Source organism: Pholcus phalangioides, unplaced genomic scaffold (genome assembly GCF_987345545.1).
Source record: "Pholcus phalangioides strain wild (caught in Gottingen) unplaced genomic scaffold, Ppha-v1.0 ptg000013l_1, whole genome shotgun sequence".
NCBI classification, from domain to species: Eukaryota; Metazoa; Arthropoda; class Arachnida; order Araneae; family Pholcidae; genus Pholcus; species Pholcus phalangioides.
The window spans coordinates 23288688-23312883 of record NW_028301606.1 but is presented as its reverse complement, the minus strand read 5'-3'; the positions used below and the strand labels follow the sequence as shown (position 1 = coordinate 23312883).

Below are 24196 nucleotides of genomic sequence, written 5' to 3'. Positions count from 1 at the left end.
TGTTCAGTGCACGTGAACTCACATACGATATATGAGGGGTTCACAACCATAGTAGACATTGGTTCATTAAAGTTCATTTATTTTCATTATGAATAATAATGCCTTATATAAAGTTTTTGATAGATAATTAATTCAGTTCAAGTAATGTAAAGAAATTAAATATGTCAAGTTAAGTTAAAACTATCATTTTTTAGTGCACTGCTTTTACAAATAATAAATCAGTATTTTTGTTGTAAATTTATAGTTTTCTTTAATAATGAGGACTTGGTTCACTATGGTTGTGAATTGAAACTTCTACATGAAAAAATATGATGCTACAATGTATCAGTGAAGAACATTTTATTATGATTTATTTTATATTATGAAAAATTCTTGATTTTGAAATACTTTCATTAGATATATTTAAACTACAAATCAATTATGATGAATAAAAAATGTTACCATTTGTCGTAAATCCATCACTGTACAAAATATTATCAGCTTCATCAATTCTAGAGGAAGTAGCTTGGAGGATAGTATTTTTGCCTCCACTGAAAGATTCTGAAATATGCATGATGCATAGGTGGAATGTATGGGAGAAGATCCATCATATCTTTCTTTTTGGCCAAAGTGATCTTTCTATGGTCCACCTACAATGCATTTTGACTAACATGAGACAAAGAAAGCAACTTTTGTCCACAAACCTTTTCCAAATTTATTTTTCGAAAAGGTAGATCCTCTTATTGAGGGTTTCTTTGAACTCCAACACGAAGGGACAACCTCTCATAACTCGCAGCCATCTGATATTCAACCAACTGAAACAAGCTCCCTCAGTGTTTTCCTTTTTGTTAATGACAGCTTCTAATGCTGTGGTGCAAACAAAAGCATAATTTTTAACTTCTGCAAATAAAATTTTGGATATCTCCTCTCTTTGCATTCTTAATTATTCCCTTCCAATCACCAGGAACTTGAGGTCAATTGACTGTGCTGCTCTATGGCTGTACTATTGACTAGTTTCAACAGTGCAAGGACATTTTGATGTTCTGGTTTCGGCCACCACATGCATCGGAATATAGAATTAGTTCCTTGTATTTAGATGCTTTCTCTCTTAGGTGGCTCACAACAATGCTAGAAATGCCTTCAAAACCTCCTCCCCTTCCATTTCACCCCAAACATACATGTATCCAACATTATCATTGAAGGAATGTACCCCAAAGTTGTAAACATCCAGACTGCGTTTATAATAAACTATCTCTATGGATGTTGAGAGAAAGCTTAGGAAAAGGAAGTGCTTTTTGCAAGTCGAATGTACAACAGTAAGTGTCTCATTCGAGGCTTTATCCTCTTTATCCTTATTTGTTTTCATTTTCTCTCTAGCGTGCTGTGCTTTCCGCAAGTGGAGCTCTCGTTTAGTTTCAAGACTTTTTCTAGTGATTTCAATCATCTTCTGTTAAAAGCTTCATGGATATGTCATTGCATAATTTGCATGTATCTGTGCTTATTGGTTTAAAATGTCAATTAAATTTTGAGCTGAAGATTTTGTAATAGACTTTCTCTTTTACAGAGATCTTATTCTTTGCCGCACATTCCTCTACGTAAATGTAATATATCTTCCGAATCAAAAGATCAGGGTGAAGGTACTTTCTATTAGGATTATCTTTCCTGGAATATTTCTTTCCCTTTTTTTGATAGGCTGGAAATGAGTTTGTGATCAATAATGTCTAATGTCAATTTTGTTTCCAGGAGTATGTCTGCCTCTAGAGTCTGAAGTGGTTGATGTGATGCAATCCTTATTCAAACATCTATAATTATAACACATCCCCAGCTAAGTTGCAAAATTATTAGGTACCTACCATTGACAATATTATCATCCGATGATTCATATGATGAATCAGAAGAATATATTCCTCTCCAAAAGACTCAAAACCACAACTCCTTTTGACTTGAAAATGATTAATATAATGAAAAATAGCAACGAGGCAATCAAAATTCTAATCAAGAATGGACTTGGTTCGGTATGGCTGTGAAAGTTTTATGTATTCAGCTGTGAAAACAAACGCCGCCCCTGAGAAAGTAGGTGAACTACTAAGAACTTAGCTCACTATGGCAGTGAGCAGAATAGACGTTGCTGCACCTCCTGAGCTAACTATCACATTTTTTGTAAAAAATGGACTTGGTCTGTTATGGTTGTGAACCCCTCATATCCTGAGTCTCAGACTAAGCATCATCTAAGGGTCATCTTAACACCGCAATTATTCCTGGGCAAAGTTATGATTTGAAGCCCCTGCTTACCAATATGTGCTGTAGAAAATGAAAATACCAAATCTCTCATTATCAAAAGGCCACCCATAAGGGTGGGGCTGACAGGGCTCCAGCCGGGGACCTGGGCCGATTCTTATCTTTTTTTTGTTTTTCATGCAATAAATTCAATACTTTGGGGCCCGTGAAAGATCCCAGCATTATTTCCCCGAGATTTTACTGGGGTTTTCCCGTAAAAAAACGAAAAACTCTTCCGGAAGAAGAAAAAATTATGAATCCATCCCCCCGAGTAAATCCTGCTTATGCGCCTGAGGTCCCTAGGTGGACCTGTGCATAAGACGGTCACGGGAGAGGAAAGTGTGATGAGGGAGAAGAAAAAAAAATTTTTTTGCTCCATTTTTTTTTTCGTGTTTCCTCTGGAGGAAAAAAAAATCAAAGTTTTTTTATCCCTGTTTGGTGCAGTGTCTTGACCTTGACCTCTTGACTCCAAGACCTCGGGAATGCAAACCTCGATTGTATGTCAGATATCTTCTCCTCCACTTCACTGTTTGTATAACACTGCACGAGAATAGTTATCCAATTTTACTGCTGCTTTTTCCCCTTCAATATTCAAATTCGCAATGGCTGAATTTGTTCTTCACCCGATTCATCTAGAGAAACTCGCTACAGAGTGGCTTTTAGAAGATGCTCCGAACTTCGATTACGGCGGAGCAGTGGCGGGCGAGACACCAAGTGCCCTCGAAATTATCTACAAAACCAAAGGAGGTGTTTTCGCTGGAATCCCCTTCGCCGATGCGGTGTTCACCAAGTTGGGTCTGGATACCCCAACTTGGTATGTCAGAGACGGTGATTCGGTAAGCGAAGTTCCTAAAATTATTTGTTCCATTTCGGGGAGCGCTAGGCACCTACTGCTCGCAGAAAGAGTCGTCCTAAATGTTCTCAGTCGGGCCAGTGGTGTAGCGACAGTTGCTGCCGACATGAAGTCGAAGTTGAAAGATGTAAAATGGACGGGGTGCCTCGCAGGCACGAGGAAAACCACTCCCGGATTCAGAATGGTCGAAAAATACGCTCTGGTAGTCTCTGGAGTCGATACCCACAGGTACGATCTATCTAGCATGGTGATGTTGAAAGATAACCACATTGCTTTAAGTGAATCAATTAGTGAGGTGAGTCTTAGCATTTTTTTTTTTTTTCAAATTTATTTCAAAATTTGCCTTTTGTCAACTCCATGTTCAACAATTTTACGATCACGGACGAAATATTTCGTCCAAATGTCAGTGGAATAAATTCAATCCAGTTCCTTTCTTTCAATCCAGTGTGCTTTCTTTCTTCTCTCCTCACTACCGTGGAGCTTTATTGTAACCCTATGAACTGAAGTTATTTTTTCCCTCGTTTTTTCTACACTCCTGTTAATGATTCCTCCCATTTTATGTATCTTTTCATAACAGAACATACATGCTTGACCGAAAGAGAACACGTAGAGTGAGGATGAAAAGATAAATCATCTAAGGTTTTTCTTTTTCTATTTATGTATATGCTTAATTCTTTTTTTCTTTCCCCCCTTCTTCCTTTCTCTATCGTGTGGGTAGGAGGACAAGGTTACCACATTTATCGATGATTCGTCAAGTAAAGATCATTCGAATTTATTGCCAAAAGCTTGTAAGTGAAGGGGGTTAATGATGTTTTTATCATCAAGATATGCAATAACAAAATCCCAGTCGCAGTGTTAACCCTCTAGCGGTGGGCAACGCGATTATAGCGTTCCGAATATTCTAACAACTTTCGCTGGAAACGCTATTATACTCGTATATCGCGTTCTACATACATAGCGGATACAAATTCCCAGAAAAATCCAAAAAACGCCTTGGAGTGACTGGATGATTAAAATACACAGCAAACGTATCTGAAAATGATAATACTTCTATAAACGTAGGCGGAATTTGTATTAAAGCACAATAATAAGCCTCCAATATTTTATACGAGTGTCAGAGCATAAGCGGAGATTGACTTGGAAGTCTGGGGAGGGGGGGCAAGGTCATTATTGCTGGGGGGCACGATGATGATGATGTCAATTAATGCCCCCCCCCCCCCCGTATCTCCACCCATGTGTCAGAGGCGCATTTATGGTTTTGTCGCCTATGGGCTTCACGAATTTTGCAGCCCTTCTCTCATTCTAGTCAAATTTTTTGACTTCTTTTTCCTCTAATTCGCCAATCTGTGCTATAGCCCTCTTGGTCACCCCCCCCCCCAACTCGTGCAAGTACACACGTGTCTCTAAGTCATTCGCATGCTCACACACTCTCTAAGTCACTCTCATGCTTACACAATCGAGCCCCCTCTGTTCCGACACCAGTGCCCAGAGACGCCTTTTATTGTGCAGTTGCCATACTGGTGGTCGGTTGAAGTTGGTTTTCTGTGGTTCCCAACTTCGAGGCGCGAATGCGAGCTGATCTCCCTGTTAAAAAGTCTCGCCACAGAGAGCAACAGGCCTACACTACAATACAATTACTCAATCATTACACTTCACTCATAATTAGAAAAAATTGATGGCAGATGGAAGCACTACACACAACAAGCATTACACAGAAACAAACTCCACGTCAGGTCCACTACACACACATTCCAACATGCACCAATTCGTTAGAAGTTCCGCAGAGGAATATGGACGAGGTGCGCATGTGTGGTTCAGTAGTAGCAGTTAGTAATTCTTCCGTTCATTAATTCTGGAATTTTAGTGTCTGACGGCCTTGGCGACTTTTCGTCGGGCCATCAGACATATTTGGCGAGTTTTAAGAAATATACAATTTTGATTAACTCGGGTGATTCCCTCTGCACCCTGTGAAAGTACTAGCTTGATATCGTCCACCGCATGCCAGAAGCACGAATGTACAAATTTTCCTTTTTCGTTTATCAGCTGCTTGAATATACATTGTTTTGCTATCTAAGTTGCGCCTGAAACGCGACTGTGTATCCCTATTGAAAACTTCGTGGTTCCCAACTTCGAGGTGCGAATGCGAGCCGATCTCCCTGTTAAAAAGTCTCGCCGCAGAAAGGAACAGACCTACAACGGTATAATTATTCATTCATTACACTTCACTCACTATGAGTTGAGAAAAACTCATAGTTTAAAAAATTGATTGCAGATGGCAGTACTAACCATGACCCCCTATTCAAAAACATAATAACTTACATAGGTAGAGTAAACATTCAAACGTCATTTCCCACTTTTTTTTTTTTGCCGGAACATAGCACATTCGTGATTCTGTCACGACGGAGTCGATATATTGATTATTGTACAAGTAGAATTTAATAAAATTATACGATACTAGCCACAATACCCGGCACTGCCTGGATTTTCTTCAATTACTGGGAGGACTGAAAGAGTGACAAAAAAAACATAAAGGAATAAACTGTTACGCATAATACTGGCAACATTAAAGATATGACAAAGGCATAATGCATGTCTGAATCGCATTGTTTGAGAAACACGGTAACCAACGTAAACATTCCAAAAGTGACTGTTGGGGGCCCAGGAACCATTGTTGCCCGACGGTTTTTCGCCCATTTCCAGCATTTCCCCAGCTCTGATGAACTTTTAAAGTAGCCTATGGGTCAATCCCGGTCCTGTTTGGTATATATTGTTACGAAAATCATATAACGAAATTTTTTAAAAACCCCTTGCGTTAACAAAGCCATGAGGAAATAGAAGAGGCCACGCGATTGGTCTACGAACGTTCTGCGAGGTTTCTTCGTCCAGGACTGAAGCGCCGTTTGTTGGGCACTAGAATTTTATAAAGAGAATCATCTCGAACTTTCTTTTTCCCTGGAATATTCTTTTTCTCGAAGTTTCTATGGTCTATAAAAAGTGATGCCGTCACAAGAGAAGAGTGAGTTGTTGTTGCTTTAACCTCAATGCGAGATTCTTATTTGTGAAAAATTGTAAATAGCTTTTTCTGTGAATAAATTTGTGACGTCCTGAAGATTGATTTATCCTCTGATCATTTCAAGAACTTGTGAGAAATTATCCGCAACAATATGCAAAATTTGGCGCCGATCGGTCTAAAATTGTAGATTTGTATAAAGAACATACATACGTACTTTCACATTTATATATAAGATGGTACATGGCAATTATCTCAGCTGAATAAAGGTTCTTTAGTTTTGACATATTTTTAAATAAAAATGAATTTCTTATTTGGAAGTTTTTATTTTGGAGAATCCCTCGTGACCCCCTAGTTCATTGTTAGCCATTATTTGCGCACCATTGATCAAGAGCTATATATGGAGCTCTATATATTAAGGCGTCTTAACTTGTTCATGTGTTGTTTGAATGGGGTCACTCTAAGACTCTAGGGTTGCGAGATTTTTAAATTCATTCTTGGCTTCTATTCGCGTTCAAAATATAAAAAATTTACTTTTTTTTGAGTGACCCATAATAATTCCACCGGATTTTTTTTTTAAATTTTGGTGCATATTTATGAGTAGAATCTGCGCCAATTTCTTTCAAAACTCTTTGAAGACGTCACCCTTGGGACCCTTTCCTTGTATGTAAACTTCACTGATCCGCTGCCACAGTGGAAACAACTAAACTCTCTGTAAAGTGCTGCATGTCTTTTAGAGAAAACTTTTTCCAATTTTGTGCAGGTGATAGTGCTTCCACCCAGAATTCGATAACGAATTCGAACAATATAAACCACGAAAGAGAAATACTTAGTCCTTCTTATATTATTTATACTTTACGCGAATATTCCTATAATACCAAACGAAGGGGGCGGAAGTCATATTTCAAACACACTGTCTCTCCTTATATTACTAAAATTTTAAAAAGAGCTGACTCCGTACATTGATCTGACAGGGTGGGAGGGGAATAGAAAACATATTCTGAGATCCAGAATTCAAAAATATCTTTGGGCTTGTCATTGCAAACAATGACATTGAAACAAGACGGGCGAAATATTTCAATCACGGGCAAATATCTCATCCAAACGCAATTGAAAGAAACTCATTCCAGTTCTCTGTGGGTTTCTTTACCTTTTTCTTTATCATCGCGAAGATTTATTGTAACCCTATGCACACTGAAGCGTTTCCCTTTCCGATCTGCCTATACATCTGTTTAGTGATCCCCCCCCCCACATATACTGTATCTTTCTGCTATATATATGTAAGAGAAAGAAAATACGTAGGGAAGGTAAGGGTGAAAGATATATCTATTCATATATATCTAGGCATATTCCCTTATAAGGGGGAACTCTTTCCCTTGTGGGAAGAGTTTTCTTCCAGTGATCATCGTATCGTCAGATTTCACTGTAACTTTTCCTCGGGTAAGGTTGATAACAAAAGATTGGTTCCTTGCTTTCAGAGAACTAACTTTGATGTTTTGAGAGGAAGGTTAGTGGAAGTTTTCAAAGACCGGTTGGAATCAGTAGGGGTGGTGAGTCAATAGGAAGAATTTAGTACGAAGCTGTCCTCTGTTTTGCACGACGTCATACCCTTTGTTCGAAAAAAGCGTGTTTGTACATCGCACCCTCTATGGTTCACGGATAGCGTACGGAACTTTTATCTTGAAAAGAAAATGGCATTCAGAGAGTATAAAAGTGGACGAGGTGACCTATCATTGTTTACTGATAAAAGAAGACTGTTGAAGAAAGCGATAAGAGATAGTAAAAAGGAAGTTGAATCTAGGTTGGCAGATAACATTGGCTCTGACCAAAAATCATTTTTTCGATACGTCAATAATGGATCTAAGGGGACAGTTGGCCCCTCTCGATAGGAGGCTCTTGGGTAGAGAGCAATGTAAGCATGTGTAGTGCTTTCAATGACTTTTTCGCGTCGGTTTTTAATGGAGATAATGATATTCGATATACGAGTGTTGCATGGGGGTAATAAAACCCTCGACGATATTCAAGTATAAGACGTGGAGGTCCTAAATCTTCTAAGAAATGTATGTGTGAGCGAAGCACCAGGACCAGATCATATCTATCCCAGGGTCCTCAGGGAATGTGCTAATGAATTGTTGGGGCCAGTCGCACAGATATACAGGAGTAGTGTTGCTGAGGGTATCGTCGAGGGAACTTGCTAACGTTGTTCCGATATTTAAGAAGGGTAGCAGGGAAGCAGTGTCAAATTATCGTCCAGTGAGTTTGGTGAGCTCCCTCTCGAAAATTTTGGAAATTATCATCAAAAGGCAGTTTGTGAAGTGGATAGACGAGAATAATGTATTGTCGGATAATCAGCATGGGTTCAGGAAGAAGAAGTCATGTGTAACTAACCTCCTTTGCTTCTATAATCACGTGACTAAGGCTTTGGGTAAGAGCAAAAATGTAGACGTTGTTTACCTTGATTTCCAGAAGGCATTCGATCGGGTCCAACATGGCAAACTCTTGAAGCGTTTACACGAGATTGGAATTGGGGGCAACTTGCTGAATTGGATAGAATTGTGGTTAAGAGATAGGTCGCAACGAGTTATGGTGAGCGGGGAATTCTCTGGTTGGACAGACGTCACAAGTGGAGTTCCTCAAGGAAGTGTCCTTGACCACATACTTTTTTCACTTTTTATCGATCAACTCGATCAGGGTATCGATGGGATTACTATCAAATTCGCAGATGATGTGAAGCTAATGGGGGTAATCGGGAATGAAAGCGATAGGACCAACTTAAACAGGATTGCAGCATGGGCAAATGAATGGAGCATGACGTTTAGCATTGATAAGTGCATGGTCGCTCATTTTGGTTCGAACAACCCACGGTTCTCTTACGAGTTGAATGGTGTCACTATCCCGGATGCAACTAGGGTCACCGATTTGGGAATTCTCATTGACGAACGACTTGGGTTTTCTGAACATTGTTCAGCGGTGGTCACTAAAGTCATTCTTCCGCTTTTTCGAGGATTAGTTCGTCCTGGACTGGAGTATGCTGTAAGGTTTTGGAGACCATACCTACAGAGGGACATAGACTTGGTTTAAGGGGTGCAGAGAAGAGCTACGCGGGTCCTTATTGGCACACAGAGCTTGAGTTATGAAGAGAGACTTCATTTTTTGAATATGTTTACATTGGATGAACGCAGGTGTCGAGGAGGTATGATCGAAATGTTCAAAATTTTCAATGGGATGGATAGGATGGACCATGAACTTTTAGTACACCGCCAATCGACTGCTTTTACAAGGGGACACCAGTATCGATTGGTGAGGGACAATGCAAGGTTATGGTGTCGCAGAGAATTTTTCTCTAATAGGGTTGTTAATAAATGGAATAGCTTACCGCCGGAGGTAGTAAATTGTAACACAATTGACACGTTTAAAAAGAAATACGATAAACATGTTGGGGTAAATCGAGAAGCTATCCATTCTTAGAATAAGACAACCATAAGTATTCTTTATGGGCTTTATCATGAGTATATATTGTTTATAATTTGTGTTAATTGCATTTTTGATTGGGTTGCTGTGTTTTTGAGGTATATGACAGCCATATTTTTATAGGCATCTTTTTATCAGCCACCTCGTGGGGCATTTTGCCTGTTGTGGCGTTGTATTTGTATTTGTATAAATTTTTCTACGATACTGTGGCACCCCCCCCCCCCATTTATTTTATTTCTTCCTTTCTCTCTCCATTTCTTCCCCTTTTCAACGTGCGAACAAGGCTACCAGTTTTATCGCCGATACCTCTAATAGAGATCATCCAAATTTGTTGCGAATAGGAATTAATGATAAGGAATTGAAGAGGTGCCGCTGAAAAGGCTAAGCTGTGGCCCTGTTGTTGCATAATATTTGGCCGCTGTGGTGGTCGAGTGGTTATAGTGCCGGACTCGTGATGCGAGGATCCGGGTTCGAACCCCACAGTGGTGGTCGACTGAAGTTGGTTTTCTGTGGTTCCCAACTTCAAGGCGCAAATGCGAGCCGATCTCCCCGTTAAAAAGTCTCGCCACAGAGAGCAACAGTCCTACAACGGTAAATCATTCAACCATAACACTTCACTCATAGTTAGAAAAAAAAACTGGGGGCAAATGACAGCACTACACATAACAAGCATTACACAGAAACAAACTTTACGTCAGGTTGCACTACACGTACACGCACATTCCCGCATGTACCGATTCGTTGGGGGGTTCCGCGGGGGGGGGTGCATGTGTGGTGTAGCAGTAGTAGGTAGGGACTCCAAAAAATGGCTAGGGGATCCATGATGTTCTTAAGTCAGCCACCTCGTTGGGCAATTTGCCTGTTGTGGCGTTGTATTTGTATTTGTATTTCATTTAGAGGTAGGAAAAAACTGCATACAAATCAATAAATGATAAATCTTTAAACCAATAAGTATTGTCAATAGAAACTTTTCTCTTTCGGTTTTTACACAGTATTTAGATTCGAATTGCTATGTATGCGTACATATTCAGATGAGCGGCGGCACGCTAGGATTGTCACAAAAATTGGGATCTTCGTCATCCTTCGTACAGTCATCCACATTCTTGTAATCGAAAGCATATTTTCCGACACTCGCGTTGTCTTCTACGATCTTATCCAGAGTGGAAATGATTGTCGGAGACACCTCGAGAAATTTGGCGTCATTCTTTTCGGAATTTCCCGCACTCGAGTTGCATTTCTCTTTCTTCCTGCCGGGAAATTTCTTCAGGAAAACGTTTTCGTCGGCTTTCGGCATCGTGATGGCGAGATGTCCGGTGATGCTCGACCTCTGCGCGGTGCTCTTATCTGTCCTGACCTCGACGGGAAGACGCATCTGGAAGACCTTACCCTTGACGGTCACGCGGACATATTTCGGCTGTACGTCCACATCTATCAGTGAACTGTTCAGGTACCTGTAGGTGGAGAGTTTCAAGCGAAAGCAGTGGTTGAGTTCGTCGTCTTCCAAATGGTGATCCAGCTTCGGCTCGTTGACGTTGAACACCTTGCCCTCGTTCGTTATCAACGTCCTCGGTGCCTTGTTTTTCTTCGGTTCATTTTTGTTTCCTTTCCCTTTAACTTTCTGCACGTGTTTGTACGTCTTTATTCGAGATTCGGGAGTGTACTTGCACGGTTTATTCCAGAAATCATCGTCTTCAGATGACTCCGCGTCCTGTATGTCGTCGACGTCTTGATAGTCGCCCGAATTCTTTCTCAAATACACTCCCTCCTGTTCCATTATGTCCCTCTTCACGGTGAGATACTTTCGATTGGCCAGTATCCGTTCCGTCTTCGTAATTTTATCACCATCTAGCACGTCCAGTCGCGGTAGGATCGCTATCACGTATTCACGGTATCCTTCGTATTTGGTGCAAGGATTACCAGTCATGTAAAGCTCCCTGAGTTCTGTGTTGTGCACCAGATTCCTCAGTGAAGTCAGTTCTCCGATGAAATTCGCTGTCAAGTCCAGTTTCTCCAGAGATTCGCACCCTTCGAGGTTTTCGACCCTAACGATGTTGTTGAGTGTGAAGTTGACGTACCGCAGTTTCTTCAACCTGCTCAGATTTTCTATTCTGGGTATGAGGTTGTTGTGCAGGTACAGAATCTGGAGATCTCGGCACCACCTGTCCAAATGCTCGATCTTTTCGATGTCCTCCTGGTGAAGGGACAGCTCTACGAGGCTGAATATTTCGCACTCGTTGTGTTCGGCTCGTTTCCGTACGAGGTCTTCGGTTATTCGGGTCATGTCACTGTTTCGAGACAAGGTCCTAGGATTTATTAATTTTAACCAAAGATGGATGATAATAAAGGGAACCGAAGTCACCGATACCTTTTTTTTAATCTAAGAAGCAGCCGGAATACCCGAGGAGATTTGAGAAAAAAATCGATGCATCATTCCCAAGCTAGAGTTATTTTTTTCGTTTGAAAACATTGTTGCTAGGATAGAAAAAAAACAGCCACAATATTAAAAAGAAATTTGTCTATATCCTTTGTATCGATTTGTATTTCGTGTCCGATCATTTATGTAACATCACACTGTTTCAAATCAGGAAGTGTGTGCTCGTTTCATATACAGCAGCGCTTCTCAACGCACGGTCTGTGCCGATGGCATAGGTGGTCCGCGAGCGACTTGATAAAATTACAGCAGAACCTTTCTTTTGCGGACACAGGTGGGACAAAAAAAATTCATCTGTAAAAGAGGGGTGAGCATTAATCAGGTGTTTGGAAAGAATAGTAATATTATATACGGAGAACTCGTTATTTGGCCATAAAAGGGGTGCTGAGAGGGTAGCAAATCTGCAAATTTGTGGAAAAATAAGTGTTTTACGACTAGAATGGGTGCGGGACGGCAAAATTTGTATAGCCTACTGGAGGAAAAAGCATAAATCCACCTCCGGGAGGGGATGCTTTTAAACGGAGGTTACTAATTGTGTGGCCCCTGTCAAATGCTTGAATTTTTAGGAAAAAAGAGGCATTTGCCCAAGTGGCACCTGCTACTTATCATAGCACCAGATCGCATTTTGCGCGTTCTCTATCAGTCGTCGCCAGGGACGGGCTTAACTATTTTGCGGCCCGGTGTGAAAATAGCTGCTTTGCGGTCCTCCGAAATTATTTTAACCGATCCTTGAGGTGGCTGAAATTAGACTCAGCTCCCCCCCCCCCTCCTCCAGGTTCCGATGCCTATGTTATTCTCTGGCATAGGCATCGAACCCATTCTGCTGCAAAATGTGGGCGCCATCGCTACCACATCTATACACAGCACAATGGAAGGGCTACATCAGTGGTTCTCAACCTGGGGCCATATGGCCCCCTTGCGGTCCAGGGATATTCTAGGGGGGGGCACGGGAGAAAATCACAAGAAAGGTGATCCACGACAGGTGGTGAAGGGAGTCATAGAGATCTGTGAAGAGAAAAAAGCTTTAAAAGTGAAACATGGTTGAAAAAAATATTACTACTTTCAGAATTCATCAGATCGGTTCATAGAATCAGGGTCATGTTAACCCTTGGGTCTATGTGGGCATGACCCGGGTCTTCATGTCTATAATGGAGGGAGGGGGACTGCACTATATGGGATCTGGTACTATGATTTTCATCTGTTACTTCCAGCTAAGTATGGAGGGCCGCCAGAGCAACAGTTGATGTGTTGGGAGGGTCGATTTATCGTGTATGTTCGTTGGATCGTACCGTATTTTACACAGACTGTTTTTTATCATATAATTTGACTTTTGGGAGAGGTGATAATCCGCCATTTTTAAGTGCGTGCCTAGCCAGGATTCCAGAGATTGATCTGATTTATTAAAATTTCATTCATAATAAAAAAATAGAAAGTATCTCAACCTTTGATGAGGGTAGAGGAGGTCTTGGATAGGACAGGGGGGGGGGGGGCACGAGAAAAAAATAGAGATCCATAGGGGGGCCATGAGCTGAAAAAGGTTAAGAAACACGGGACTAGACGATTGATTATATTGTAATAAATACTACCTAAATACTATCTCAGCTGGACAAGCATGCATTTTCCCGCAACGTGCGAGTGAAAATTCAGCGCTCTTTCTTATCCAGCGACCCTGAACAAACAAGGCATCTACCCACAAATTTACAGGGAGCAGAATTTGGTTGCTTTTTGCATTACAAGCAAATCTCTCCCCACGCCTCTGCAAGAAAACTGCAAGAGCCGCCCAAAGACAATATTTGCCGAGGGCACGAACTTATGAGATGCAGGCCGTGGGTTCGGGAGGGGGATTGTCAAAATCATAGATCTCGAGGGTCCCCTGTCTTGGACGGAATCTTAATATATTGCTTTGATAAGTAGTAAAAATGTAACTCAATGTAATCAACGTATTTTTCTCAATGTAAACAAAGTATTTTTAATTCGTTTTGCGGCCCCTAAAATTTAGCGGCCCGGTGCGGCTGCACCCTTTGCACTTGCCTAAGTCAACACCCCCTATAGATAAGATCTTATCTATAGGGGGTGTTGCCTAAGTCCGGCCCTGGTCATCGCTTCATTATCGTGGAGTTCCCATATGCGGGGAAGGGGGGGGGGGCGTACGCAGGATCGATTTTTGGAGAGGGGGCACAAAATTTTCCCAGAAATTCTATGTTACGACTCTTTAAAAAGCATTTAAATTATCAGAAATTGGTTTATATAGCATATAAAGGGTATTTTCATTCGATATATTTCCACTTTTTCACCGAAATATTACATTTTTTTCTTCTAATTTTTGGTCGGCGACACGAGATCGCTGAGCACCCCCTTACGTACGCCTGTGCCCATATGATCCCGAGAAGGACTTCCTCGTCGGCCGTGCCTGGCGGGTGCATGCGTTAAGACGGGCCTGGGGGTTATTAAAGAGTATCAGGCCATCTCTCTCTTCCTTCAATTCGGAAATACACATACTGGGTGAAACAGCACTCAACGCCTGTAAATTCATGAACACAGTGGAACCTCTCGATAACGGACAGGAAATTTTGACCGCAAACGACGATTGTCTGTTTGTGAATAATAAGCTACGTTGACGCCCGTCGGCACAATTAAAAAAAATGTCCGTTAACGGAGGTGGCCACAAACGGGAAGTGTCTGTTACGAGAGGTTTCCTGTACCCTCCGTTGGAAAGCACCTGAAGCCGTCTTGAGAAATCTGTACATTTTAAAAGCAGTTCTGTTTTAGTCAGAAAACAATTATTGTTCATTGTTCGTGCAGTAGCGCCACTGTTGTAAATATATGTAAGAGACATCGCCGAAGATGCGCGTGCATACATCCTAAGTCCAAGTTCCGGAATCTCTCTGGTAACCGTAGTTCAACGCTGTCTCTCTCTCTCTCTCCCATACTGAGTATGTAAATAATAAGTAATACGTTACAGTGGAATCTCTGTTGTCTGCCATCTACCAAGTACAAAGCAAAACTGTTTTATAATTCTTTAATTTGAATCAGTGACTACTTTTCGATTGATGTACCGCATCGAAAAAATATATAATATGGGGGTAAATAAATATTTTATTAGTAATAATATTGATTTAATTATCGAATGTGCCTTATTATTTTAACAGTTGTTATTTTTGTATTGTAAAACAAAATGAGAAATTTTTTGCAAATCCTATCGGAATCTAGGGAAGTCATTTATAATGTCCTTTTCTTTTCGACGTGTACTTCTTCGGTTGCTCAACCGTTATTGTCTCGTGGAAACTCTGCTTCTTTTAACAGGTCGTAGTGTAACGGAACTTTTTAAACTTGCACGTGGCTCCGGCGTGGACTTATTCGCGTGAATAAACAGCCTTGATGAGGCTCGAGCTCCCGTGGAAAAGATTCGACTTTCTGATCTTTCCTATTTTCTCTTCTTTTTTTCTATTTCGGCCACCAGGATAGGCCAATCTTAATTTCTAAACTTTCTCAATATCCTAATTCACTGAATTCTTTCAAGCGCCATACTATATGGCACATCAGTAAAGGTAAGTTGTGGCTTACAATCTTACAGGCGTAAACATGAAGGTCTGTCCCATCCGTCTGCCCGCTCCTGGTCAGGCCACTAGCGATTTCGAAGCCTTGAGCAAGCTAGCGAAACTCGCTCTTGAACATGACGATATACGTCAGATATACCAAAAACGTCTAATGTCGTTCTTGGGACTTTACTTAGCTGACTATGACAATCGTCTTCTTCTTGTTGAGGACAAATGTAGCGTTGCTACAAATTTCAGTACCGTTATGGCACACTATGAGGATTACTTAGCTGATGAGACTAATACTTCTAACTTAGATGAACTCCTCAAGTATTCTGTTTGTTTCTTTCTCGAAATCGATGAGGCCCCCTGTAAGCACACGCTTGCATCCAAATTCAAGGCCCAGGAAAATTCCCCGGTATCATCGCCGCTCATTAGCAAGTCTTCTCTTAGAAGTGCAAAGAAGGCTAAAAAGAAACACAATAAGTCGCAGGATTCTGTCCCAAAGTTGGTTTCTCATTTTCAATCTGTCCCAGATGACGACAGTAATATTCCCTCTGCTTCCAATGAAGCCCCTTCTGAGGTGCTGTCACAAAGTGAGGATGAAGATGGGAATCGTAGAATACAACAATCGGACCAAGGCGGCAGTAGCACGGTACTACAGGATCTCATTAGCTCAGAAGATAAGGGTAATGAAGATGATATAGCTAATGAAGATATTGATCTTACCGGTTTTCAGAAGGTGACCCACACTAAGAAAAAAGACAATATCCCTCCTGTCATGTTGAATAAATGGACGGGTTGGCATGAGCACTATCCTAAGATCGTTGATATGTGCAAGCACAAACCCGAGGTTAAATCGGGTGCTAATAAGATGTCAGTTAAATTCTTTCACACTGATGGTTTTCGTAACTGCACAAAGCTCTTTAATGAGCTTGGTTTTGAGTATCATACTTTCCAGGTGGACGTTGAACGTCCACTAAGAGTGGTTATCAGAGGGCTTCCAGTAAACATCTGAATAAGAGAATTTTCTGATTCAGAGATTTTTTTGTCTTCACAAATAGTCAAGGAGGACTTGCTGAAAATCTCTGATTATGGTCAGCCGGCACAAGCACGAATTTTGCTTTCCCTTGTAATGTCTAAGGAGGGTGTCGATGGGTGAAATTTTCGCCCCCCCCCCCCGTGTAGGCCTCTGCACTGTTCGCCATAAACGTCATTCAAATTACCTAGCAAGTTTGCCACATTTTGAAACACAGCATCCTATTTCGTTTCTTCTTATTTTGGCGTAGAATTGGCTCACAAATACCTCATAGTGATTGGATGTAGGGGCATAGAAATCGCCAATTCTAAGCCCGATCATTTCTTTTCCTCACAACGATGATACTGGCACGAGCAGGGAATTTTTTTCCATGAATATTGTGAGGGGAAATGGACTAATTACTGACGTCACAAGCAGAGTGTGGAGGCCTTCTATCTCCAGGAGGTGCTGCCCAGTCCCGCTTGCTTCTCCCCAAGTTGCAGCCCTGCTAGTCAGTCAGCGGTGGGGAGAAGGATAGGCAAAAAATCAGACGAAAGTGGCCTACCAAAAAAAAAAGAGCCGTGAAGAAACAAAGCTTTTCAGTGAAATATAGTGGGAAAAAATGTGATTACATTCAGAATCCAGCTGAGCTGCCCATAGGATCATCAAGGCTGTCTTAACCCACGGGTCCCATATGGATATGACCTGGAGCCTCATATATATGCGTTTGGGGGGGGGGGGCATACAATGAGATCTGATACTATAATTTTCAAATGTTTCCATGTAAATATGTAAACACTGTTACTTTCATTACTTGATAAGTTATCAAGTATGGAACCCCAGAACATCACTTTGCCTGAGGGACCCATGATGTTGAGAAAAAAATAACTGTTGAACTAAAAATGGTTGTTGTGTAAAATCTCCCCCCCCCCCCCACAAACAGCAAGCTCACTGAACCCAGGCGCAGATCCAGAGTGATGTGTCGGGAAAGGGGGAGGGGTTAATTTATTGTGTAGGTTCGTCCCATATGTTTTACACAAACTATTTCTTTTTCATATAATTCGGCTCTTGGAAGGGATGATCATCCACTTTCTGGATCTATGCCAGGCCCAGTGTCCCAGAGATCGATCTTTTAAAATTTTTCGTTTAATGTAGTTTTGATTAAATTCAATTCGATAAGTAGAAAGGGTCTCGCTCTTGAACGAGAGTAGGAGCCTTTGGATAAAACATTGTTGGGGCCATGAGGGCCATCTTTTACGAGAAGAAAATATGATTTATATATAAATATCACTGCACTAGATGATTCTTGAATTGCAGAATTTACGCGTATTTCACAGGACCATCTTAATACGAGTCCCACCCGGGCACGGCACGGGAACCTCCGGACTATTTTATAAGAGATCCAAACTAATGGGCCACTTCGGGGAAAAGCATTTAACAGTGTTGCAGGTGCCATAATCCTTGACAGGAAAAACAGTTTTCAGTCTCATGTGGTGAACAACTTTTCTCTTCATTGGTGGGCCAAAAAACCCCACAATTAACATGTTAAAAAAAGGCTTTGTGACCTCGTCGGATAGGGGCTTCCACGATAGGATCTGGCACAATGATTTATGACAATAAATATGTGAATTAAGAGGTGGTGCCTAAATCATGTCCTCTCCCACTAGGGTGGGGCTGACACGGGGCCCGGGATGATTTTAATCCTTTTTTCACGCTATAAATTAACTATAGAGGGGTCCGTGAGAGTTCCTAGCCTAGGGGCCGTGACCTAAGCCTTCTTTCATTTTCCGTGGGGTTATGATGCTGTTGAGACCGGAGTCGGGGTACGCTTTTCTTTTGGATAAATATTCAAAAATTTGTTTGTGTTCCACAGAACCGCCTCATTGTCATCAAGGGTTATCATCCGCGGAACAGTCTTATAACTATCAAAGGTTCCACGAGAAGTTTTACGTTGGAAAGTCCCTACACCAGAAGGCGTTTTCTATGCAAATCGGGGCACATGCTAATTTTTTGTAAACATGTGGTGAAACTGATGATTGTTGATTAAGTTCTTTTATCAACGCGATGATTTCGGACCTAATAAGGAGATTTTTGCTATTTATATATAAATAGGATTCCAAATTCTCTTCATTCATTCATTCAGTTTCGTTTGAGGCAGGTTCACCGTGAGAATTTGTGAATGAATTGAAGAAGGTGCAATGAACAAGAATAGGTGCTTCAAGTTTCATAGTTTTCTTATGAATAGTTACGGCTGTAGATACATCTCAAAACAAAGTAACTTTAATTATGTACATCCTGTATATGGATATCGTTCACCGAATACTTTTTCTATTGTTATAGGCCGTGAAAAAAGCTCGTGCTCTCTGTGGTTTCACTCAGAAAATAGAGGTCGAATGCAATTCCCTAGAGCAAGCCATAGAGGCCGCAAGTGCGGGATGTGACATCATTATGTTGGACAACTTTGAACCAAAAGTATAGTATTGATGCTTCGTGTTCTTTTTCAACAACGTTTCTTGTTAACATTTCATATTGCATTTTCCCTAAAAAGGCCGCGGCCTGTTCGAAAAATACAGTGAGACCTGCATGAAACGGAACGTCAAGAGACTGAAATAATATTCCGTTTTCGCCAGGTTTTCGTTTTAAAAGGGTGCAAATCAAAGCATTAGTCATTAAACAGACTATATTTTGATTTCGTATGAGACATGTTTCTCATACAGTGTCCGTCTTAGACAGGTTTCACTGTATACATATTTTTTAATGACGTTCTCATTTCGAGGGATTCTAACGAATTTTTATCAAAAAAAGATTTTAATGCATTTTTTTAAGGCAGTTAAAAAAACCACATCTAGGACAACCCTTGCAATGAACCGCTCTTATATAGTTCAGAGTAAAGCTACAGTATTCTGCATCTTTGAAACTAAAAACCATATTACCCTAATCCAGTGTGTTTCTCAACCTATGGTCTGCAGACTTGGTAATTTAATTCCAACTCGGATAAAAATCATTGAATTGTTATTATTGATATAAGTACATAATATCCTCGTGGTTTAAAATAGAAAATTAGACCTTCGTTCTCAGGGTCATGGGTCTCACAAGACTGACAGAGCTCAAGTCTGGTGCCTGAGACCCTTCATAGTGAATAAAGTATGAAAAACATAATACACAGTAATGAAATTTGAGCCCGTCAGAGATCTTCGGTCTAGGGGCCCCGGATCCAAAAGGAGCAGGTTCATGCTTAGGGTAATCTTATCTCAACGAAAAAAATACGGGAAATTGAAATTGTGATCCTAAATACGGTATGCGGTATATATTTGTAGCCAAAAATGCAATTTTACGACGAAATTGCTAATTATTGCTGAAATCACTAAAGAACAAGAGCTGCTTTAAATCGCAGTAAACAATAACTTATTTCAATGCAGAAACATTCATCATCATTTGGGTGATCATATTTCATTCAGAAGAAATACGGTAAATTGGACGCTTAAATAAGGTAAGATACGAAACCATAGGCGCCAGAATCTAGGGGGTGAGACCATTTGAGCCCCCCCCCCCCCCAATAGTTTCTGAAAAAGCAATGCAACGCGCCTTCCCTCTCCTGCGTATGCGCTTGAGTTCCATATATATGGGAGACGACCAGCAACTTTCAGCCCTTTCAATGTTTTGTGCATGTCGGCGCCTCTGTACGGAACACACCAGAGCCATTTTTACCAAAAACATTGAATAAGTCGGCAAAATCGCTGATTGTTGCTTAACAATTATCAATCAGTGGGAAATGAAGTATTACTGGAAATCGCAAGGAACTGACAAATAGTTCACGGAAAAACTTTAAGCGAGACAAGATTAGATGAATATTTCATCATGATATAATTTATAAGTGATGAAAGTTATAAATTTCTTCATTCACAATTGTGAAGTAAAGATTGCAAATTCAAGTATACTCTTCGTTGAAAAAAAAAAGCGGCACAGGTGAAAAAAGAAGTGAGAACGACCAAAAATACAGGAATGTCACTCAAAATATGACACATTCCTGTATAATACATATTTTATTCATGAATTTAAATGTCCCGTATTTATGGAACGTATGGTCACAACACTTATGCTGTAATTCGGACTTGCAAAAACTAATGATGTTACTCCAACATGTTCTAATTTTTCGACACAGGCTCTACACTCAACAGCACAATGTGTGAAAAATCTGCACCCAAACATTTTGATTGAAGCAAGCGGAGGAATACAAGCAAGCAATATTACAGAGTATGCGAGTCCGTGGGTAAACATAATATCAAGTAGTGCTCTTGTTCAAGGTTACCAGACTGTGGATTTGTCCATGAAAGTAGTCAGATGAAAAAAATCTTTGGTTATTTTGGAACAGTGATTTAACCCTTTATATCCGACGTTATAAAAAATAGAATAAGAAGAAATTATATAATAAATTAAAATAAAAGTATAAATGTAATGATAATAATAAATAGTTATCATGTGAATTATTTGGTAGGTCATTTTTTAGTTCTATATAAGACAAAAACGACAAAAACAGTTTTGAAATACTTAGTTCAAAACAAATTGTCAAACCTAGTACTTTAAAGCAGTGGTTCCCAAACTTTTTGAAGCGCGACCCGCTTTTGACCAAAATAATTTATCGGCGACCCCTACATAGGCTGACCATAGTGACATTCCGATTTTTTGCAGGTAAATGTGCTGTCCCGAAGCACTTTCTGCATATTACTTACCATTCTATTCTGTGTTTTTAATTTTTGAGAAGTATACAATTTTGAAATCGGGTGATTCTCTCTAAGTCACCCTGTAAAAGGTACTAACTTGATATCGTCCACCGCATGCCAGAAGCACGAATGTACAAATTTTCCTTTTTTTATCAGCTGTTTGGATACCTTGTTTTGCGCCTGAAACGCGAATGATTATCGCTATTGAAACAACACACGTTACAAAACAGTTTCCTTATAAGGAATATGTGAAGTATATAAAGATTGCAAATTCAACTATACTCTTCGTTGGAAAAAAAAAAGCGGGACAGGTGAAAAAGAAGTGAGAACGACCAAAAATGCAGGAATGTCACTCAAAATACGACACATTCTTGTATAATACATATTTTATTCATGAATTTAAATGTCCCGTATTTATGGAACGTATGGTCACTCCACTTATGCTGTAATTCGTGGTCCTTCGAATTGTTTCAGACATTTCATTGGTCCTTGGATTCAGAAAGGTTGAGAAACACTGCCCCTAATCCATTCAAACTTTTAGTTCAATATATGTTGTATTAAAACTTTAGTTCAATACAATCGTACATCTATACACGGAAAATAACTTCCGTAGAGATATGGGTAGAGTGTGTAAACATTCAAACGTCATTTCCCATGTTCGTTTCTTGCAAGGACATGGCGCTCCGAAATATTTTTTAATAAAAATAAATTTCTTATTTGGAAGTTTTTATTTTGGAGAATCTCTCGTGACCCCCCTAGTTCATTGACGCGACCCACGGTTTGCATGCCACTGCTTTAAAGTACTATCAGGGTATAAAGGGTTAATCTGACTAATTGAAAGTACTTTTAATATGAATAATTTGGATTGTGATTGTTGTTTAGTAAGAGCTGGATTTTAAAATCACAGCCCTTTCTTAAAGTTTACACAGGTCTAATTCAAGAACAAAGAAATGCCGTGAGTCAATTTAATAACCACTTCACGTAAAAGGTTTTGACAAGGAATTTGGATTATCTCTATTTAACGAATAGGCGATAAATATGGCAACCTTGTCCGCCCGTAGTAAAAGAAGGGGGGGGGGGGGGGAAGAAAAACCAAAAAGTATAACATATAAGAGTTTTTTAGTTTCTTTTCACCCTCACCCTATGTGTTCTCTTTCGCTCTTACGGCCCTATCCACCGACAGAGTTCAACTGAAATCGCAGGTTAAAGGATTAGAGATCGAAACGAATAACTTAAATTGGGGATTTTAACCAATCCGTGTATCTCTAACCTGCGATTGCAGTTAAACTATATCAGTTACGGCCGTTGCATGTATATAGTAGATTATGGAGGAAAAGAAAAAAGTAAGTAGATAATAGGCAATCGTGATAACATGGTTGCTATAAAGCTTTGCGATGGCGAAGCGAGAGGAGAAAACAGAAATTGTTCGAATTTATTTCACTGTTTGGACGTAGTATTACGCCTGTGATCGTGAAGAACTTAGTTTCAGAATCAGTCTTTCTACCAGAACACTTTTCGCGGTCGCATTTGGCGCGAGCTAAAGGTTGTGCACCCTTGGTTTGAAATGTTGCAAAAGAAAAAAATTCATTACTTTTCTTAAAAATACTGAAACATTGGGACGTCCAATTAACATCACCAAGACACTTTTAGTCTTATCTAAAAGTACCATGACCTTCCAATTTAGCAGGTAACATTCGACCTATAGATACTTTCATTTCATTCGCAGCAAATATTTTGTTGAATGTTCTCATTTTGGCTAATTTGTAGCATTCTTACCAACCGACTAATGATTAAATAAAAATACTAGTTAGATCAAAATTTTGTAATGCGAATCATTGATTCACTTCACCAATACGTGCTAAAAAAACTGCAGCAGAATACTGCCTTGGTAGGTATAAGAATGAAATATCAAAAAGAAATTTGATGCAAAACTGAAGTGACCCATTTATATGGAATGTGTTTGATAACGCATAAAGACAGTGTTTTTAAGGCTTAGAAAAAGGAAAATTTTCTACCAAGTTCAGTACACTCAAACACATAAAGTAAGGGAAATTTCTGAAACCTTGAGTGTTACAACAAAACTAAGGATGGTGTTGATCAGATGACTCTAAAAGCACTCTGTGCAAGCATCATTGCTATTGTGCATTTTCTAAATTTGACTTTAATAAATGATTATTTAAATCAATCATATAAATGATTATTGGACTCAATAAATGCTTGGTCGATTTCTTAGAAAAAAATAAAACTGGGAGGAGGATATTTTCTTCTTACAATACATACAGAAAAACTGGTTGTGTGGAGATATTGATGTTTAACCTCTTAAAACCTGAGAAACGTTTCTAATATTTTTTTGAAGAAATATTATTAAAAGAGGAAAAAAAGAAATATACTTTTTGAAATCTTTGATTCAATTAATTTTAGTTACAATATCTTTTAATTTTTCATGCATTTTACAAAGGTACCCAATTGGGTACCAAGGGTCGTGGGTACCATCTTTGCCCTCATATGGACCTGAATCTTGGTCTCTCATATGATGGACAAGTGTTCTACCTCTACACTATGAAAGCAGATACAATATCCACTCCTTGGAGCATATATACATATGATGAATGGCTCCGTGCGATGGATGGCAGTGGCATCATTCTGCTTACAGTTCGCAAATGACATCGTCCACCAGATGGCAACGAATTTGGAAGACTTACTCTCCTACAATATATATGACATTCGAGAGACCAGGGTTTGAGCCCCTGTGAGGGCAGAGAATTTTCATTTCTTAAACATCATTATCTCTTCACACAGCCAGTTTTTCTGTGCATATTGTATTAACAAAGGAGAGGACATCTTTTTCCACCTATTTTCTTCTTGAAATTAGCTGAGAGTCTAGAAGGCTTAGAGCGTTA

General features: G+C 40.0%; 2 protein-coding genes across 2 annotated transcripts; one reads left to right on the top strand and one right to left on the bottom strand.

Moving 5' to 3' along the window:
• The first annotated feature begins 2549 nt into the window (after nucleotides 1-2549).
• LOC149078801 (nicotinate-nucleotide pyrophosphorylase [carboxylating]-like) lies at nucleotides 2550-21061 on the top strand. The gene is made up of 3 exons (XM_089240924.1): nucleotides 2550-3404; nucleotides 18916-19047; nucleotides 20738-21061. The coding sequence occupies exons 1-3, from the start codon at nucleotides 2859-2861 to the stop codon at nucleotides 20918-20920; spliced, it is 861 nt and encodes a 286-aa protein (XP_089097050.1). The 5' UTR covers nucleotides 2550-2858; the 3' UTR covers nucleotides 20921-21061.
• tilB (touch insensitive larva B) lies at nucleotides 10501-12384 on the bottom strand. The gene has a single exon (XM_089240513.1). It carries the CDS (start codon nucleotides 11869-11871, stop codon nucleotides 10618-10620), a length of 1254 nt encoding a protein of 417 aa, XP_089096639.1. The 5' UTR covers nucleotides 11872-12384; the 3' UTR covers nucleotides 10501-10617.
• Nucleotides 21062-24196: the final 3135 nt, after the last annotated feature.

Bases quoted from the DNA above. Each gene is read 5' to 3' on its own strand.
- LOC149078801 (XM_089240924.1), top strand. From the start codon at position 2,859: ATGGCTGAATTTGTTCTTCACCCGATTCATCTAGAGAAACTCGCTACA. The intron at 3,405-18,915 runs GTGAGTCTTAGC...CTATTGTTATAG, and splicing joins TAAGTGAATCAATTAGTGAG to GCCGTGAAAAAAGCTCGTGC. The intron at 19,048-20,737 runs GTATAGTATTGA...TTTTCGACACAG, and splicing joins TGGACAACTTTGAACCAAAA to GCTCTACACTCAACAGCACA.
- tilB (XM_089240513.1), bottom strand. From the start codon at position 11,871: ATGACCCGAATAACCGAAGACCTCGTACGGAAACGAGCCGAACACAAC.